General features: G+C 41.1%; 1 protein-coding gene across 4 annotated transcripts in view; it reads left to right on the plus strand.

The window, feature by feature from the left end:
- Positions 1–20,988, plus strand: part of LOC121282181 (neuron navigator 1-like) — a 589,054-nt gene that overhangs the window by 171,362 nt on the left and 396,704 nt on the right. For all 4 annotated transcript variants that reach the window (XM_041195735.1, XM_041195734.1, XM_041195736.1 and 1 more), the window contains one exon: positions 8,951–9,053. In XM_041195735.1, the coding sequence (XP_041051669.1) occupies positions 8,951–9,053 (103 nt within the window). The remainder of the gene's footprint in view (positions 1–8,950; positions 9,054–20,988) is intronic.

The following is a 20,988-nucleotide window of genomic DNA, read 5'->3' on the forward strand; positions in this document are numbered from 1 at the left end:
CTTCAGCTTTAAGTCCTCCAAGATCTCTCAACGCCTCCAGTTCTTACCTTTGTATATTCCTGACTTCTTCCTGACTTCTTCACCCCACCATTGGTGGTATTGCCTTCAGCATTTGAGGCCCCAAGCTCTGGAAATCCCTCCTAAACTTTTCCACCTCTGCTACTTTTAAGATTATACTAATTTCTCCTTCTTTGGCTTGTTGTCAATTTTTATCTGATTGTGCTCCACTAAAGCATCTTGGGATATTTACTTTGTTAACGGTACTATATAAATTTAAGCTGTAGCTGTTTGGTTGTCCAGTTGTCCTGGTGGGAGGCAGAGCCATATGCAGGCCTCATTTTCCCATACTCCCAGTGAACAGCATGTCCCAAATAGACATCCTATGCAGCTTGCTTACTTTGGGTTCAGACACCGTGACACTCTGCAAAGGGTCCTGGAGGGTTATGGGGTACAAAGTGAAAAGGCAGATGGCCAACCTGGGTCAATGGTGTGCCACAGTACTTTTATGGAGATAAAGGAAGCCTCAGGGTCCCCTTAAGGACCGCTGGTTCAGCCACTTGCACCAGGACTTATGGGTAAACTACACGGTACACACAACTTATGTGTTCTTTAAAATTATACTCATGGTCCTAAGAGGCCTATTGCCTGATATAAGAGGCCGCTTCAGCAGAGATTCTAATCTATTGCCCACCTTTCAAAGATAAAGATCTTTCCTTCAGCCAATTTAAGTGTAAATTCACTGATCCTGTACTCCCATCAGGGAGCAGTATTTGAGGGAAAACAGGTTGAAGAAAGCACCAATGGAGTTTCTGGAAATAATTTTGCAGAGCCTTCCCTCAGGCAGTAAGTAAGTAGAGTTTATTAGAAAGTAGATTATATGGAGGATCTAATAAGACCCAATAGTGGGACATCTGGATCATTGCTCTTTAGGCAAGCACACTGTAGCTAGATATAATAAACTTGTGTAATGATCCAAGGTCAGCTCCTTTGCATATTATTGAGGCAATCCTGCTGCACAGTCCTAGAAGCAATCAGCTGATTTATCTGGTGTCAGCAGTTCTTAACAGGTTACTAGTTGCCCCGAGGCTGTACTGCTAAAAATGGTTGAATGACTAATGATATTCCACCAGGTTACAGGGATCCTTGTAGGGTAATGGTTATGGTACTTGATTACCAACAAAGATCACAAAGCCAAATTCTGCCTGCAGATTATAAAATTTGATAATTTGTGGGCTAGCACTGGAAACAATGGGCTGGGTTCCAGGCTGCCCATGGGCAGGAAAGCAGGCAGGACCCATAAAATATGGCTCTGTGGCAACACAATGCTGGCCTCCCTGCCCCGCTGCAACTTTATAAGTGACGGGGGAGGTGGCAGATGGGCCGCCCACCTGTGGCCCAATTGAGGCTCTTTATAGGACAGTTAATGCCTGATTAAGGACCTCATCCTGCTGCTGCTCAGATATAATGGGCAGGTTTTTCCCTGCGGGCTGTTGGCCATTGGAAGTGGGGAGTCTCTTTTCCAGGTCTCTGGTGCCAATTAACAACCTCCCATTCCACAGTTTTCCCTTGCTGTACCCACCCTCCCATCCACTCCCCGCCCCCACCCCCACCTCCCAGCTTGCCCTCCTGCCTGCCCTATCCAAATCCGCCCCCCCCAACCCCCAACCACCTCACCAGGACTTACCTGGGTTTTGGGGCCTCCACAGTTGCTCTTCCTACCGGTCTTCTGCAATATTGGCAATAGCCACTGCTCCCAGTGCAGATCTATGAGGCAGGACTTCCTCCTGAAAAGTGGTAGAAGCCTCACTTCATAATGATTAAGGGCTCATCAGCTTAAAAATTAAAGTGGGATGAGCCGACCAAAGGAGGAGGGCTTGCCCCTGACATTTACGCTGGTGTGCAGGAATCCTGTATAACCCAGTGATAATAAAAGCTTTCAGATTGTCAGAAAAATTCAGCTGGTTCATCAATACTCTTCAGGATAGGGAACCTGCTTCCTTTAGCTAGTCTGGCTTGCATGTGTCTAGTCCACTTTTGAAGATTGACTCAATGTCTGTTTAAGTAGCTTAAGAGATTCAGTTGCCCTGAACAAATCATTATGAAGAAGTTGGCTCTTTTCAGGATTGGACAATGAAAACATTTTGACAATCTCCACCCCCACCCCCCTCCCCACCCATTCTGCAAACCAACAAACTAGGGCTGAGAACTTCTGTGGGACAGAGTAGAGAGATGGATGGTCCTTTTGTAAGCTCTGGGGGCAGCTTGAAGAATAGTGCGAGAGCAGCATAGATGGACGTAGCAGAAAGAATGAACACTGTTTTACCAGTGACCAGATTCTTGGACCAGGTGAGGAAGGTATTTGCTGGTTTCCAAAATATTGCTGAGTTTATTGTGCTCACATTTAATTGCTTCATTTAACTATGTTGCCTTACAATTTCACATTACTTCACTGTAAGCTTGTGGAAATATCACAAAAGGAGAATGCAGCTATGACCTTTGACAACTGCAGAGGCATACTTATGATTTATTACTGCTCTCTACTGCTGCTATATCAATGTGTTTTGTCCTGGACAATGAAAGATGGCAAAGAGTAAACACCAAGCATTCCTGTCACCTGCTGCATGCGCACAAATTCATGTAAAGTGGCTAATGGGTGGGTTCCTCCACTGTCACTGGTTGAGTTAGGTTCCTTTCCTCTTCATTTCTTCCATTACAGTGGCTGTTTGTAGAGCGAGGTTGTTTCCAGCAGGTTGTAATCATTTTGATACCTAGGCCAATATGCACTGAAAGCTTTTTCTGATCCTCTTTTCCAGAATCATAGAACAGTACAGTACAGAAGGTGGCCATTTGGCCTACTGAAACGGGCTCTTTCGAAAAGCTGTCCAGTTAGTATAATTACATATTTTTCCACCATATAAAATTTTTCTCCTAATTTTATAGAACTCAATTTTGAAAGTATCCACCACTCTTATCAGGCCGTGCATTTCAAATCCTTTGCTTAACATGGTTTTCCTCATGTTGCCTTTGTTCTTTCCTTGAAACTGTTCCCTCGGCTATTGACCCATCAGCCTTAAATACATGCAGATTCTCTTTATTTATTCTCTCTAACCCTGCATGATTTTAAACACCCCCATCAAATCTCTTCTTGGCCTTTTCTGCTCTAAAGAGAAAAATATTAGCTTCTCCAGTCTATCTAAGTAACTGTAATCCCTCATCCCTGGAACGATTCTCGTAAATCTCTCCAGCCGTACCATGCCAAAACTTTCACATCCTTCCCAAAGTGCGATGCCCAGAATTAGACACTAGCTAGGCCAAACAATCATTCTGTACAGGTTAAGTATGATTTCCTGGCTTTTATACTCTATGTCTCCATTGCAAAGTTCAGGATGCCATGTGCTTATTAACTAACTTGTTAACTTGCTTTGCTACCTTCAAAGATTTGTGCACAAATACTCGGACCCAAACTTTTAAATGGCCATAGAGGTGGAAGGGCCTGAAATTTCCTGTCACACATCAAGGGCATGTTTCCACCTCCAGGCCATTTTGGAGTTTGTGACAGGTTGCCAATTAGGCATCATTAATGGCCTATGAAGGCCAGTCTGCTGATGATGACTGGAATTTTCCCCGGCCCCCTGCTGAGGCCAAAACATGGTTCAAGATGGAAGTTTCCTCCCACTAGCCAACCAGTGACCTGTGTTCTATCTACTACTTTTAACCTTCCCCATACCCCGCCCCCATGGCTGAGAGTGCAAGGTGGTCACTTCTTGGTTCCCCTTTGAGGAAATGGCCTGGTAGCTTGTGGCCAGTTGTAATTTCATCTTTTTAAAAGTCTTTAAAGGGAACCTCCATCTCTTCTCCCATTCATCAGCATCTCCCACCTCTGACAGGGGGACTTTTCAGGTTAGAGGGCCTCCATTTGCCTTGGCATCCCGCCTGCTATTCTTAATTGGACAGCAAATGCGCTCCCTGACAACTTATTGGCCAGCTTGGTCAAAAATCATATCAGGAATTGGCAGTGCAGCTGACATTAGGATCCCAAACCTCCGAACAAACATTCAACCATAGGTCTCTTTTTTTACACCCCGCTTTAAAATGTTACCGTTTAGCTTGTTATGGGTCTCCTCATGGTTTCTACCAAAATTTATCACCTCACTTTTCTGCATTAAATTTCATGTGACTCCACCCCCCACCACCATTTTTGTCTATTAACTCTTGAAGCCTATTATTTCCTTCCACACTGATTATTACAGATCCCAAGTTTCATGTTGCCTGCTCATTTCAAAATTGTATGCTGTATCACCAGGTCCAAGCCATCGATGTACATCTAAAACTGCAGTAGTTTTAGTACGCAACCCTGGAGACAACACTGTGCCTTTGTCCAGCCCAAAAAGCAGCCATTTCAGCAAAACTCTATTTTCTATCCCTCATCAGGTTTTGTATCCCTTAGTGCCCCTTTTATCCCATGGGGCTGGATTTTACGCCCCCCCCACCAGCATGTTTGAAGTCGGGGGGCTCATAAAGTACAACATGTAACCTACCCACCACCTTCCTGCCTGCCCCCAACCCAACTCCCATTTTATGGTGTGCAATGGTGGAGGCATTAGGCAGCCCACTCTCCCTTGGACATATTGAAGCCCCTAAGAGGCCAACTAATTTACCCGTGGCAGGGGGAGACCCATGCCAAACGGGTAACTCGGCAGCTTTTACTGGGCAGGCTGGTGTCATGCAAAGGGTAGTCCTTTGGGACCCCCTGTGCCCAAGGTCATAATCCTTTAACCCTCCTCCCCAACCCCCTGGCCTCTCAAACCCCACCCCTCAGCCATCGAGCTGAGGCCTGCCAGCCAGGCTCTGTCAATACCTGGATTTGTCTTCAGTCCTGTCTCCATAACCTCCACTTCTTCGGGGACAGGTTATAGTCCTAGCAGTGGCCACTGCTCAAACCTGGAATCAAAGTGGCTGGAAGCTTTCTAAGGAGGGACCTGTGCCCCAAGTGGGGGCAGAAGCCTTGCCATGAGTCAATTAATGCCCCATAAAGTATAAAAATGGCTATGGGACAGCGGCTTTTGCTGTAAGCGCTCCTGAACAACCTTTTAGTTGGCAGGGAGGGTGGTGTGGTGAACACAGCTCCCCTTAAAATCCAGTACTGGACTTCAGTTTTGCTAATGAGCCTAATATGTAGTATTTTATCAAATGCCTTTTGAAAATCCTCATTGATAATATCAACTGCACTGTCCTCATGTAACATTTCTGTCATCTCATCGAAAGATCAATCAAGTTTGTCAAACATGATTTGCCTTTAACAAAGCCTTTATTAAATCCGGATTTGTCCAAGTACTCTTTAATTTTCTTCTCGATTATTGTTCCTAAAAAACTTGCCCACCACCAACCTTAAGCTGACTGGCCTATAGTTGACAGATTTATCCTCCTCTTTTTGGAGTAAGGGTGCAGCATTTATAATTCCCCAGTCCTTTGGTACCGCCCCTCTGTTAAAGGAGGATAGAGAACTAGCAGATAGAGAAGGTTGGCCAATAGAATTTCTATAAGTACTGTTTGGCAGTGATCAATAACAGTTCATTCGCCTAATATCCACAGATGGCGTGTAGGATGTAGCTTTAATGAGGCATGAATGGCTGTAATTGTGAAACACAAGGACACCAGGAAATGAACAGTGAAATCCTTGGGCCAGCAAACAGCTACCAAGCACTCCTCACTTGAAAGAATAGGAACCAACATGAGCAAATGGATCAAACATCCAGCACCTGTTTTAAGTAGATTGACACCTGCAATATGGGGAACTTTTAATGATCATTTCCTGCCTCTGCCCTCCCAGTGTGAAGCCTCACCCAGGAGCAGCACGTATGAGCTAATTATGCCCACACTTCCATTATGTTTTTATCCATTATGGGTGGAAAATCAACCACTGTGCCCAAACATTTGCTCTCCCAGCAAGTGAGACGACATAACACAAATGCCGAATTGCAAGATTACCATATCGTGCCGTGCATTTTTTAGAGAGATAATTAATGTAATGTGGTCCAAACATACAAAATTGATGGACAGGAAAAGACCAACGGATCTGTTGAGCCTGCCTTCATATCATGATGGCCATAGCAACATGATTATACACTTTGTACCTTTCCCATCTCTCCCACTCCCTGCAGCCATGTAATGGTAGGTGGTCTACATTGGCTAACCTAGTGAGGTCTGTAAATTTCCTTATTTGCTGCTCAATGTTTTGAATGCTTTGCCCTGTATTTAAATACAGGGTTGCTCTTCTCAAACATTCCATATTGTTCATCTGCATGTGGGTGGTGCCCTGTGCCTTTACTGTCAAATATCTTCAAATATGAGAAATCCTTCACTGCTGCATCTTCTCCAACTGCACATTCACAGAAGCTGCCAAAAATATGGGTGTTGATGATTGAGCACATCTGTTTGAATTGTAGTTGAAGTGCATGAGATATTAAAGGAAAAAAAAACAGGTAGCACTGAATTTCCCAGTCAGCTAATAGTGAACTTCCAAATAGTGGCATTACCTATGTTGAGGTGGTTTCACTAGGTCACCCTCCTCCAGCCCATTGTACCCACATTGTGCCTGGTCTGACATACAAACTGGAAAATCCACGTTGTGCTCCCAGCAGAAAGATGCCAACAATTCAACAGGAATTATCACTGAATTAATAGGTCCACTCCATAGATCAAATTGGAATGAAAAATTTCAGACTGATTTAGTTGTAGGTGCCCTGCTGGAGTCACGTTTAAGCCACTTATAATCAGTAGAGAAAGTATCTATATCCTACTATTGCTCTAATCTTCGGACTGCTTAATGAATGCCTAAATGAATGGATTAATTTTCCCTTTAATATGAATCCTCTCATTTAGACAAAAGTATAAAGGTAAAAAATGACAAATATTGAAAAAAGTTGTCATGTTAGTGTTGTGTATGTTATAATGATATAAAGGCACCTTTCACTCATAAGGGATTGTGCAAGCACATTGTGGGTTCATTTATTAATTCTAAGCACTTGTTAACATATGTACATGGACAGAAAGCTTGAGGACATCAGAGTTACAGAGCTGTGTGTGTGTGTTCTGCTCCAGGCTGAAGTGAAATGCAGGCTAGATCACATGACACACTTCCCTTAAAGTGATGGCATGCTGGCTATCCCTTAAAGGCATATTACAACAGTTAGCATATAAACTGAACATCAGTGATGCCTGAGAAATGTCCAATGTCATATCCTGATAATCTCTAAATTAGAGTAAAATTGACTGAAGGCGCTTATTTCAAATATTTTTAGTTGAGATAGTAAACCCGAATATTGAATACATCACTTGTCTGTTCCTCATTTACTGTGTACAAAATACTTCTCAAATAGCAGCTAAAACCAATGGCATTTGTAGTGCTGTTTATCAAAAATTAAAACTTATTAGGTATTTTTAGATTATTAAATAGGGAACACCTGCCTCATTAATAGTGAATTTTAGTCAATATACTTTGGACAATCTCATCCTTTTCTTTGATTTTGCTTAAAATACAGTAGAGGACATCATTGAGTTTATTGCCTTGAAGGAGCTACTGAATCTCCTGGGAAGCCATATCTCTGTTAGTATAGATGCGATCGTAAATCCAGAGATTATTCAGCATCAGTTGTATAAATTCATTCAGCTCTCACACTCTCTAATCTTTCAAATACATTACCGCCAGAAACCTCGTCAGCTATTGTTATTCAAACAAACTTTCACAAGATCAACTAAGTAGACAACACATATTGCTCTTATTCATAATTTCTTATTATTACTTTTAAATCTGTGCTTGGAACTTCATACATTCCTTATATTTAGATCGCCTTGATAAGTAGTCTCCTTTTATTTTGAAAAATAGGAAAATTAAACTGATTTGTCTCAAGATATTTTGTCTTTATCCATGCAGCATAATGTATCGTGATTTAATTGTATAATATGTGCAAAAATTATTTTTTTGATGATGCTCCACCATCGGTCCTCAACATTTGATTGCATTGTACATTGCACAACCAGCTCCAGGGATCATGTGGTGGTGGGCTTTCATGTAACTGCAGCACTGAGTGGGGGGTGGAATTTAAGTGGGGTAAAGTGGTGTCAGATTTTCCTCCCTTGAGCTTCATGCTGTGTTCCAGCCAGAGATCAGATTGGTAACAACCCAATATCATTCAACTGACACAACTAAATTGATAATCTTTTAAATGAAAACAATTAAACCAAATCAACAAAATTGGGATAAATCAGGCACAGCCCCTAATTCAGGTCAGCTGTAAACCAAGGACAAAAATTTAAAGGAACCTTACAAACTTTAAATCAAATGTGGCAGCCTTTGGCTTCAAGCTTCCCAACCATCTGGCCTGGAGTGAAGACCTTGCCACCTTTGGCTACTAGCCTGATTTACTCCCACATTTATAGCGTGTTTCTTAGTGTGAATATTATAAAGCAGAATCATGAACCACTCCTTAATTTAAATACATAGTGAATAAACCAGAAAGCCTGTAATCTTCAGTTTTCCTTTGTGTTTGTTGCTAAAATTTACTGGAATTTCCAAAATATTTACTATTTTGAATCTAATATGTCAGCATTAACAATACTCATTTAAAATGGAACTCATTTTGAGTTGCTGTTTATCATATCACTGCTTCATTCTGTTGCATTCAATCTTGACTTTTAATACTAGCTGGTTACAAGTTTTTTTCAGACATTGGGAGAGGAAATTTGGTCAGCTTATGTCCAATTTTTGAAAGGCTCTGTTGGGTTTTCCACAGATACCTCAATGAAATATCTTATTTGCTTTCTTTTATACATTAGCTAGAAATAAATGATAATATGTGGTTAATCTTGACCAATTGCAGAACAGTGTATAAAAGCAAGGTTGCAAGTGAATAAATTCATACAATCATTTCATTTTTCTTTTGATTAAAAGATCCAGAGACACAGAGAAAACGAACTGTTCAGAATATTGTAGACCTTCGGCAGAACCTGGAAGACACCATGTCTAGTCTGAGGGGATCTCAGATAACCCATAGGTACGCATTAAATTTATATAAACAAATATCTTATCAGGACAAAAGAAAATCGTGTTGTGTGTGTCTATGTATGATTGTTCCTATTTTTGACTTGGTCTCCAAGGTCAATAAAGCTTTCAAATTTGTACTGGAATACCAGAGGGTCTGGCTAAGTATTTGCCAAAAATTCTTATCCTAATACATATTATTTTCGGGTCTTTCAAACCCATTCATGACCACGTCTTAGATGGTGAAAGGCCAAAGCACATTTTATTTTCTTAAGCTTTACAAAGACATTCGCACAACAATGGTGAAATGTTCACTGTCAGCAACTCCACTTAGGAAGCAATGAAGCAACTGTCTGTTTGTCTTTGGAATATGCATGTGCCTAATTGACTTATTCTCTCTATTTAATGAGAACAAAGCTGCAGTATTGCTATTTACTTGTAGTCACCCTCTTATCATGTGTGCCTATGACTGTGATCATAGATCATATCTTTTCCTGAGGCCAACCAAGGCTAAGATAGTGAAAATTCCTCAATCCTCAACCAAGGCAAGGATGGCCACAGACTTTCCCCTTTTTATTGGATTACTAGGTTCACCAGCTAGAAAAGCGGGATTAACTGCATGGAATCGGACAAGAGGTAAGATATTAACTAATGCACATTACACAATGGCATAAAAGCTGCCCTTCCACACATTACAACATGGTTTGTTCTGCTACATCTTACAATATAACCTCATGGCAACACCGCTATATTTTACCTCTCTGACTTACTAGGCTATTTGCCAAATCTAAACAGGATGAAACAAGGATGGAATTTACCTTCATTAGTTCAAACAAAGGACTGTTGACTGAAATAGCTGATGAGTATCTTTAAGCTCCAAGATAAAAGCAAAAAACTGCAGATGTTGGAATTCCGAAACAAAAACAAAAATACCTGGAAAAACTCAGAAGGTCTGACAGCATCTGCGGAGAGGAACAGTTAACATTTCGAGTCTGTATGACTCTTCAACAGAACTAAGGAAAAATAGAAAAGAGGTGAACTATAAGCTGGTTTAAGGGGGGGTGGGACAGGTAGAGCTGAACAAAGGGCCAGTGATAGGTGGAGATATCCAAAAGATGTCATAGACAAAAGGACAAAGAGGTGTTGAAGCTCCAACCTACCACAAGTCAGTTCCTTTATCATTTACCAATGATATTATCAAGCCTTGCTGTCGCCAACAGCTACTCTGACACAAAAAGCTGGCCACCCTTAGCTAGCTAAGCTGTGGATGAATTTTGTATTGACACTCGTGTCTCCCCTCCAAACACCCTCTCTCACCACCACAAAATAAAAGAGTAAACTAATGTTTTGGAGACAACAACTATGTACATTCTCAGCAATTTCACCTGAATATTCAAAAAAGATTTGTAGAGAGCAAAATTGACAGTAGCTCGAGACTGTCACAGCAAATAAGTCTATTAACTTGGTTACATTGAAAACCTGGTTAATTTGTTGTTTTTGTCATATGAACAATATCTATTTCCATAGCAAATCAGTTGATTTTTTTATTTCAAAAAGGACTAAAATTTGTCTTAGACTTACGTGAGTATTGTAATTGGCTTTAGAATTGCCACGTTTCAATCAGGAAGACTAAATCCAGTTATACTTAATCATGCAAATTGAGGCACTAATATTTTGGGCAGACATATCTGATGAGTAGTTACCTGGTCGCCTAGCACTTTTTCAGAAAAACTGTAATTGTTTTTAGCAGAAAACAAGCATAATCATTTCAAATGAACACAATTAAGCTTGTTGCCAGATGGAAGGTATTTATTTTGCTAACAAATTCAATGACCAACATCATTGGCTAGGATGCCCCATTCCACTTCATGCATGATATCAGCTTCACTGATCAGTCCAATTTGTAATCATTGCATGTGGAATGTGGCAAATAACTTCGCTATGTAGGTGAATTGATTTAAAATAACTGTTATTCGCTAAATCTCTTTTTGCCTGCATTCAGAAGAAATATATGTTGAGCATTACAAACATTAAACCATTTGCAGTCTGAATGATTTTGCTAACCTTATTCTGTCATGCACTGTCAACTGCCATAAGCTTCTTGTAACACCATCAGATGCACTGTTTTTTTTGTAGAAGCAACAGTAAATGACCTTTCAGCTTGTAAACTTTTTTATGATATTGTATATTAATCTGCATGCAGAATGTTTTTAGACAGAAGAGGGCTGTGCTAATGTTGTAATAGATGGATTTGCATGTGAGAGATGTTCTGCTGCTGTGTTACATTGATTTGGTCTGTGCGAGGATAATCATTGTCTGATTTGTTGGTCATGGGAACTAGTTTTGTGTAAGGCTTTGGGACTAAGCTGTCTATGCTTTAATATGACTAAATCTGTGCTATTCCCCAGTAATTTCCTAACGTAAAGTGATCAACCTGATGATTAAAAAACTAGGTAGATATTTAAAAATAAATAAATGATTATACTTTGGGCTGAGTTAGATGGGTGCTCGTAAGTCTCAGCAGCCTTGGACTGGACTGCAATCCAGGATAAGGAGGGGAATATCGTTCCGGCTCACTCAACAATCGTTGTCATAATGTGCATATGCAGTATTGTGTGAACAAGTATCAGAATACAGCAGACCCCTTGAACAATAAGGAGTAAATATCTTCAGCATACAAACAAAGGGAAAAATGATTGGCAGCAAAAAAGAGAAACAGAAGTAATGTGTACAGAATAAAATCTCCCTGTGTCATGATGTATTTATTTACTCAAGTTATGGCCAATCAGTTTTTAATCAATTACTATCTATTGCAAATTTAGATTTACAAGTTCTCCTTTAGGTAAAATTAAAATGTTAGCTCGATTCACTAAACCGCTTTCTGCACATTTTTATTTGCGAGATGTAATGTCTTATATTTTTGTCATAAAATCAAATGATGCACATCAAATCAAACATGTTGGGTGAGAAATTGGGATTAGTTGTGCTAATGTTTGGGTGTTAGAAATGCCCTTAAAGCTCCAAAATGGCAGCCACATGCACATTTTTTGGGGTGAATTACATTGGACATTATATTGGACATTATATTGGTGATGCTGTTAGTGCACATGCAGTGAGTGGCCACCAGAAATATACAGAAAGGACGAACATGACATCAATCCATGTGCAACACTGCTTTGACACCAGTTGATCAGTTGATGCTATTTTGGAGGTCAATGCTCCAGCAAATCCCCTTTCGAAACCTCACACAGCCGAACATGTGTTCAGCAGCTTGAAGAACCCCACCAATAGCACAATTTAAAGGAATCATCAACTACTTACAGATAAGTTGCTGTTGGATTTATTTTTTTCTGGACGTTGTTTCAATTCTACAAGTGTTTGATGCTTTCTGTTGATGTTTAAAGTTGAAAAAATCAACAAGAATTGGTGTGGCAGGTGATGGAATATTTGCTAACTTCAAGGCTTCTGAACAAACCAGTTGTCCCCGGACATGCATAAATTAGTCAGCGTTACCCAAGTATGACTTGGATAATGAACAAAGTGCACACAGGGCAAGATAAGATGCTGAAGACGGGGGAAGAAGAGGGGAGGAGGGCCCTCAGAAGGAGGCTATATCTGCTCAGGATGTTCAGGGAGCAAATCTTCTACTTGAGCCTCTGCAACGAACAGTGTATGAGACACCTGTGCCTCAGTAAGGACATTCTCATAGAATCTGCCACCTGTTGCTGTAGAATGTTGCTTAAGGGAGGTCACAAAGGCTCTCTGCTCAACGGGAACTATGTGTATTTCATTTTTTCTTGCCAGAGATGGAGTGAGCATGCAGCTTTGCTAAGATTTCTGTCTCCCCAATGGTGATAGGTACCATTGACTGCATGCATATCACTTTACAAGTGCTGCATGTCAACTCTGTCCATAACTTGAACCAATAGGTATTCCGCTGTTTCAATGTCCAGCTAGTGTATGACCCTAGGCAGCAGATCATGAAGGTCAATGCCCAGTATCCTGGCAACAGATACGAACGTAGAAAATAGGGACAGATGTAGGCCATTCAGCCCATCAAGCCTGCTCTGCCATTCAGTAAGATCATGGCTGACCTGATGATGCGTAATACATCTATGACAGTCCACTGGGTCAGCTGTATTTGAACTACCACAGAAAACTAAAGAGTGGGTACTGAGCAACAAGGGATATTTGCTGACCAAATGGCTGATGACCCTGAATACCCCACAGTGTGTCTTCTTCACCACTGTCTCCTTGCTGTTCCTCCACTGCTCATCCAGGTTTACCTCTTGCATATCTGGAGCACTGTGGAATAGTTTTGGTCACCTTACTTAAGGAGAGATATATTTGCATTGGATCAATTCAGAGAAGGTTCATAGGCTGATTCCTGGGATGACAGGGTTGTCTTATGAGGAAAGTTTGAGCAGGTTGGGCACACACTCATTGGAGTTTAGAAGAATGAGAGGTGATCTCATTGAAACATATAAGATTCTGAGGGGGCTTGCCAAGGTAGATGCTAAGAGGATATTTCTCCGTGTGGAGGAATCTAGAACTAGGGAGCACGGTTTCAGAATAAGGGACCTCCCATGTAAGATGAGAAGGAATTTCTTCTCTCAGAGGGCCATTAGTCTTTGGAAAGCAGTGAAGGCTCAATCATTGAATAAATTCATTATTCCAACAAGAAAGTGGAGTTAAAGCCACAATCAGATCAGCCGTGATCTTATTGAATGGCAGAGCAGTTTTGAGGGGGCCAATTTGCCTACTTCTCCTATTTCTTAGCTTCTTAATGTTCAGCAATAGCCAGCAGCATCCCCTCCATGGGATTAGGATGTGCAGATGCATCTGTTCCACCCAGATTCGCTCCTGGTCCCAATGAGGGTGTGTTGGGCACATGAATATTAGGTTTGACCACTGATAGAGATTGTTTGTAGGTGGATGTTTTTCAGCCTGGAGTAAGTTTGTAGCGGAGTGCCCCAGGGGTCAGTGTTGGAACCCTTGCTTTTCCCAATATATATTGATGCCTTAGGTCTTGGTGTACAGGGTGCAGTTTCAAAGTTTGCAGATGATATGAAACTTGGAAGCATTGTGAATTGTGAGGAGGATAGTGCAGAACTTCAAAAGGACATAAATAGGTTGGTGGAATGGGAGGACATGTGGCAGATGAAGTTCAAAGTGGAGAAATTTGAACTGATTCATTTTGGTAGTAAGAACATGGAGAGACTGTATAAAATAAAGGACACAATATTAAACGGGGTGCAGGAGCAGAGGGACCTCAGTGTATATATGCATAAGTCATTGAAGGTGGAAGGACAGGTTGAGAGAGCAATTAATAGGAGCATAGAGTACAAGAGCAAGGAGGTGGTGAAAGAAACAAATGTGACATGAGGGGAAACTTTCCTGTGCAGTGAATGGTTAAGGTTTAGAATGTACTGCCTGAGAGTGCGGTGGAGGCAGATTCAATTGAAGCAGGGTTATGGGGAGAAGGGGAGTGAATGGCATTAAGTAAATTGCTCATTTGGAGAGCCAGTGCAGACATGATGGGCCAAATGGCCTCTTCCTGAGTTGTAACATTTCTTCAATTTTGAGTGTGGTGGGGGTGTGGTGAATTGAGCTGTGGCTGAGCCTAGTGGTGCATCTGGTATGATATGTCTTTTGAAAGTGCACTCACTCACCTTGATCACAAGTATGAGGTCATTGAACTTCTTGCATTGAACTGCATCCAAGTCCTCCTGGCTTGACTATTTACATTGGCTTCTATGGTTATCTACTCCTGCTATCATCTAAGCATGTCTCTGGAGGGCCTATTGTCCCCCTGCAGGTGCAGTATATCACTCTTCCTTTTGCCTGTTCTCTCCCATGTTGTGCCTCTTTTCAATATTTCTCAGATCAGAGTTACTTCCTGCATGACTGCTAGCACCTGCTCCAGTAACAATGGACTTGCCTCTTTAAGAGGTACAGGCTAGCTTTAAGCTGTGTAGGCTAACATTTAAGTGGTGTTAGCAACTCATGATATTAGCCAATTGCTGAAATCCAGCCAATGAACAGCACAATTCGCATTGGCTGAATGCTAAAATCATTGAAATGAGCAGGCAACACAAAGTGTGGTGTGCTGCCTGCATCTCAATGTTTCCAGAATGTGAAATCAACAGAGATCAGCAGAGACTGGATAAGCATGAAGCAAAGGCAGAGCGGTTTTAATTCTAACTTTATATCAGTTGGGATAAGCTGCAGTCCACATACCAGAGTTGGTGAATTTCTTGATTGTGTCCAAAATAGTTCTCTGCAATAAAATGTCCTAGAACCAGCAAAGAGCATATCATGTTAGATTTAGTAACGACTAACGAGCCATATTTAGTTAATAGCCTGACATTTATCTAATAGTAATTATAATATGATCAAGTTCAACGTCGTGTTTGAAAGAAAGAAACACAAATTGTGCATGTCAGTCTGAAGAAAGGTAGAAGAGGGAAACTAGGGAATTATAGACTAGGTAGCCTAACATCTGTTGACGGGAAATTACTAGAGTCTGTAATTAAGGGTAAGATGACTGAATACCATGAAATTTTCAGCTGATCAGAAAGGGCCAGCATGGATTTGTAAAGGCTAGTTCATGACCGACGATTCTGATTTTATTTTTTAAAGAGGTGACTAAAGTAAGGGACTGGGAAATACCTGTGGGTGTTATTTACATGAACTTGTAGAATGCAATGGATGAAGCCCGTGATTAAAAGATCAAGTTGAAACTCGTGAATTGAAGCAAATTATTGACCTGCTTAAACAAAAATGGCGGAGCAACAAGAGAGAAAGAATAAGGATAACGGACCAAGCATTTTCATTGGCAGGGTGTGACTTGTGGTGTCCCATAAGGATCTATTGGGGTCTCACCTAAGCACTATTTATTAATGACTTAAATGTTGGGATAGAAAACCACAAATCTAAGTTTCCAATGGCACAAAAATAGGTAGTATTGTAAGCAGTATAGATGTAAGCATAAAATTACAAATATATTAATAGATTAAGTGAATGGGAAAAACTGTCCAAATGGATTTCCATGTTGGCCAATTTGAGGTCATCCACTTTGGATCTAAAAAGTATAGAATAGAGTAGTTTGTAAATGGTGAAAAGTTACAAACATTGATGGGTAAAGAGGCTTGGGGGTCCAGGTACATAGATCTCAAGGACAATTAGGGATGGGCAATAAATGTTGGCCAATCCATCTACGCCCACATGCCATGAATGAATAAGAAAAATTAAAATGTTAAGAACAATTAATCATAAAGGCTAATGGAACACTGGCCTTTATATTTAGAATGCAAGAGGTTAGAAGTCATGCTACAGCTATACCAAAGCTATACAAAAGCCCTTGGGCAGGATTTTACGTACCGCGGGCAGGTGTGCACCCGACCCAACCAGGCTTAAAATCACACGCGATGTCATCAGGCAAGCGTCCCAAGGTCATCGTGCACTCACGCAATCTTTCAGTTGGTGAGAGGGCATGAGAGTTGGCAGCGTACCCACCTCTTAATTAATTTGTATTTTTCACTGCCTGTTCAACTATTCAGTTGGCGGGCAGGCGAATTGGCCAGGCAGTGTTTCAATTTTTAATTAAACCTCATTCACGGGTGGGATGAGGTTTCCAGAAGTAATTTTTTAAAAAGTTTTTAAACATCATTTTAAACATGTCCCTCTTCATGTGACTGAGTCACATGTCATGACATGCTTCTCTCACTTTTTTAAAATGTTTATTCTTGTGTCCTTCAGTTCCCTGAGGAGCTGTCATTGCACGCTCCTCCACGCATGCGCAGACTTCTGCGCTCGCACTCCTCCCGTCCCCACCCCGGCAGCGCTGAGCTTCTCAGCGATTGTTTCATGCTGGCTAGCCGTTAGTTGGCCAGCCAGCGTGAAATCGCAGTCGGGGCCCGATCGCGGACAGCAGACCATTTTGCAGCCACTCCTGGGCGTATCCGCCGTGTCCACCCAACAACCAGAAAATCCTGCCCCTTGTTACACTGTGCATCCCCTTTTATCCCTGAACTCCAAGAATTATGAGGAGAGATTACACAAAGTAGTTTGTATTTTATGGAATTCAGAAGATTAATGAGTGATTTGTTTGAAATTTTCAGGTAGTAAGGAGAACAGATAGGTAAAAACTATTCCTGTTGGTTGGTGAGTCTATAAATCATCTAAACCTTAGAGCCAAAGCTTTCAAGAGTAAAATTAGAAAACACTTCTACACAAAAAAGGCAGGATTTTGCGAGCGGGGGCAGGGCCTGCTTGCTGATGTGTAAAATGACGCGCGGTGATGTTGGGCAGAACTCCCAACATCACCCCGCCCCATTTAAATTTTCAGCAAGGTGAAGGTGCAGCAAAATTGGCCGCGCACCCGCTGACCTGTCAATGGCCAATTGGGGCCATTGACAGATCAAGTAAAGTCATTAGTGGACCTGCCCTTCCAACCTTAAGGTTTGCGGGCAGGCCAGGAGCCCCGATGGCAACTAGAAAAAAAACATGAAACCTCATCCACAGGCGGGTTGAGGTTTCATGTAGGGTTTTAAAAATTTTAATAAAAGTTTCTTAGAAATTATGAACATGTCCCAACTCATGTGACATTGTCACATAAGGGGCCATGTAAGAGAATTTTTTTTTTCTATTAATATTTTTAGAGGCAGAGGTGATCTCCCTGAGGCTGCACTTAGCCTCAGGGAGATGAGTGTGCTCTTTCACACGCATGCACTCTTGATTTTGGGATTCCCCCCGCCTGCACAGGAAGCGCATAGCACTTCCCTGCAGACATCACGCTGGGTGGGCCTTAATTGGCCCGTCCACATAAAATGGCACTGCGCCTCCGATCGGGGGCACTGATCGGATGCGCATCTACACACATCCGCCCATCAACTTCCCTCCCCCCCGAGGGGAAAATTCAGCCCAAAGGGTGATCACTCTTCTGCAATGGCAATTGATACTAGGTCAATTATTAATTTTAAATCTGAGGTTGATAGATTTTAGTTAACCAAAGGTAGTAAGGGATGTGAGAGAGTGGCAGGTATATGGAATTAAGTTGCAGATCAGTCATTGAAGGGCAGGATAAGCTCAAGGGGCTAAAGTAGTGGTTGTAACTCTTAATAGTCCACTGGGTCACCGCAATGCTTAAGGTGTTTATTCTAGCAATCTTTGTGAGTGCTAAATTTCTATTCCAATTTATAGATTTTTTTTGAATCTCAAACATTGAACACTCTCTCAGTAATAGTTTCAATTGATTTTTTTTCCTACAGAATTTTATTTTCCCTCAAAATAGACTTCTTTAACCCATACATCATTGGCAAGTTCAGAACATGTGTCTGGAGGGCCTACTGTCCCTCTGCAGATGCAATATATCTATCTCTCCTTCTTCCACTCATTCTCCCCCATGCTGTGCCTCTTATCAATATTTCTCAGGTCTTCCTGGGCTGAATAGTACTTAGTTTTATTTCGTTCGCTGTTGTGCTGGAACAAGTGCTGATATTACAATAATAATGCTACTTATATATCAGGCGTTTATTTTTGGAACTACATTGCAAGTTAAATTATAAACAGTTGTCTGCCAAATCCTGTCATCCCTATTCTCCAGTTTTTTTTTCCCATTACCTCTCTGCATTTGTTTTTTTCTACCAGATTTATATTTTCAACACTTCCCTACGCTCCACCACTAGCCCAAAAAGTTGACCGTAAAATAATTCACTTGCTCTGCTTCTTGGCTCAACTGTACTTTTAGGGTGAGTGTAATGTTTCAAGAGGGTGTTCATTGGTTATAAGTCAACTCCAAAGACTGTTTTCTTTATAAGCAGTTAACAAATACAAATTCTGACATTGAAGATGAATGCAATCAGGCCAATCCCTGCTGACAGATGAATAAACTTGATGATGATCCCTAAAGGGAAATGAGAAAACCATCTGTGCCATATTAAGGGTTAAAATAATACCTGAGGGGAGAAAATTGCTCAATTTTAATTTTATATTAAAACTACGATTGATAACAGATGGTTCTATCATGACTAATGTAGATATGTGTACACATATACAGGTGTGTGTATGTGTGTGTGTAATATATATATAGTGTGCCTTTGTGTATATTGTGTATATTTTAGATGCTTACAAAACACAAATTACTGTTTAAAATAGCTATGTAACTTCAGGCATCCATTTCCTGATTACTGAATCTTCAGAAGTTACACGGTTAGACAATCATTTTCTTTAACTTTGAAGTTAGAATGTTTTATGACAGGAGAAAATAGTGCTGTGATAATGTTAGGTGTGAAAATTTTTCAGTTAGATGCATTGGATGAAAATAATTTTAAACGCATTTAACAGGAGGGCTCCCAAAATGATTATTAACTCTTTCATTTTCTACATCACCATTCTTAGGAATCTTGGAATTCTTTTATTAGATATTCAGATCCTATATTTAGCATCAAGTCCAGTTTTTTAAATCTGCATTCAGCAGTTCTCAAAGAAGAAATAACAAAAGAAAAACATTGTTCAATAATTTCAGTAACCAATTTGATCAATATGTTAACTAAGAAATTAATTCACTTTTGAGGGATAGAAAAACCTAAATTAGATTGCATTTTTTTTTCGATGGGCTTGAAATGAAAGCTGTGAAAGATACTTAGCTATTTTGTCTTTCAGTGACAGTAAAATATCATTAAGACCAAAGGTGTATGTTGTAACAAGTTGCATCTGTGGCTTGAAACTCTTGAGGGCACATTGGAAGGATTTCCTTTCCCTTGTATAATAGATGCAAAACTAAGTGTCAGATGGATTTGTGGCAAAAAGAAGAAATTATAGAGGATGAAGGAGAGTTCTGGTGTACACTGATCCATCATATGATAAGGATACAATCCTGGTGCGAATGCATCCTTGCTCACGTGAGGCTTGGATTTAGCAGTTGAGAACAATTAAGCTTAGTATATGGCATTAGACTGCGCCAGATATCTATTAGAGTACTGAAACGTCTAAGCCCCAAGGAAAACATTGCTTGATTGACAGCTCTGGCTGTCTGATCTCTTCTATCAATTGCACAATATTTCTTTACGCAACATAAAGAGATTTCAAGTACTTCAGTTTCTGCTATTGATTCTTTAAAGGGTCTGGATAATTGACACTTGTATTGGCCTGCAGTAAAAAGATTTTTTTAATAGAGTGGTAAGTTTTCAATCAATGATTTTTTAAAAGAAAGCTTTTTTACACTTCCCATTGTTGTGGTGGATGGGGGAGCAAGGGCATGTGCACTGCAGTTGGGCCAGTCCACTCAAGGAAAGAGTTTGAAGAAAGTTCACTATTTCTAGACAATGTATGGGTGAATGGGTGTGGAAGTGCCATAGCTTGGCATGGGGAAGCATGAATGGGCAGAGGGGTAATCTGGGAGGGCACACCTTGTTATGGAGAGCATGAAATGCCATAGGGGTGGGTTGGGGCATACCTTGGCATTGGGGCCATGAGGGGATATGAGGAGTGGGTGGGGGCTTGAAGTGACATGGTTGGGGCATGGGAAGTGTGAGGAGATGTGAGGGCTTGACGGCCTTACTTTTTCATTACAATTGGGACAAAGTCCCACAGCACTGAGGCAAGCCTTCCAAACAGCCTGTCTCAGCAACTGGCAGCCCCTGTGGTTTTATTCAAACTCTTTCCCTGAGTGGACTGGCCCAAGTGTAGTGCACATGCCCTTGCTCCCCCATCCACCACAACAAAAATCCCGTCTTTCCTGGCACTCTCTCCTGAGGCGGGTAATCCGGTCGGGAATTTTCCCGACTCCCACTGCCTGTTCAAGGATGAAAATCCAGCCATTAGTGTATTCTATTGCAGGATCTGAGCTTTTTGTTATATTTCCCTCTTTGCTGCCCTCTCTGTTGGGGAAGTGTAAATAAATTTAGTTCAATATTGGCTGCCTGCAGCAGAGCATGTATTAGCCT

The sequence above is a fragment of the Carcharodon carcharias genome, chromosome 9 (assembly GCF_017639515.1).
Source record: "Carcharodon carcharias isolate sCarCar2 chromosome 9, sCarCar2.pri, whole genome shotgun sequence".
NCBI lineage: Eukaryota > Metazoa > Chordata > Chondrichthyes > Lamniformes > Lamnidae > Carcharodon > Carcharodon carcharias.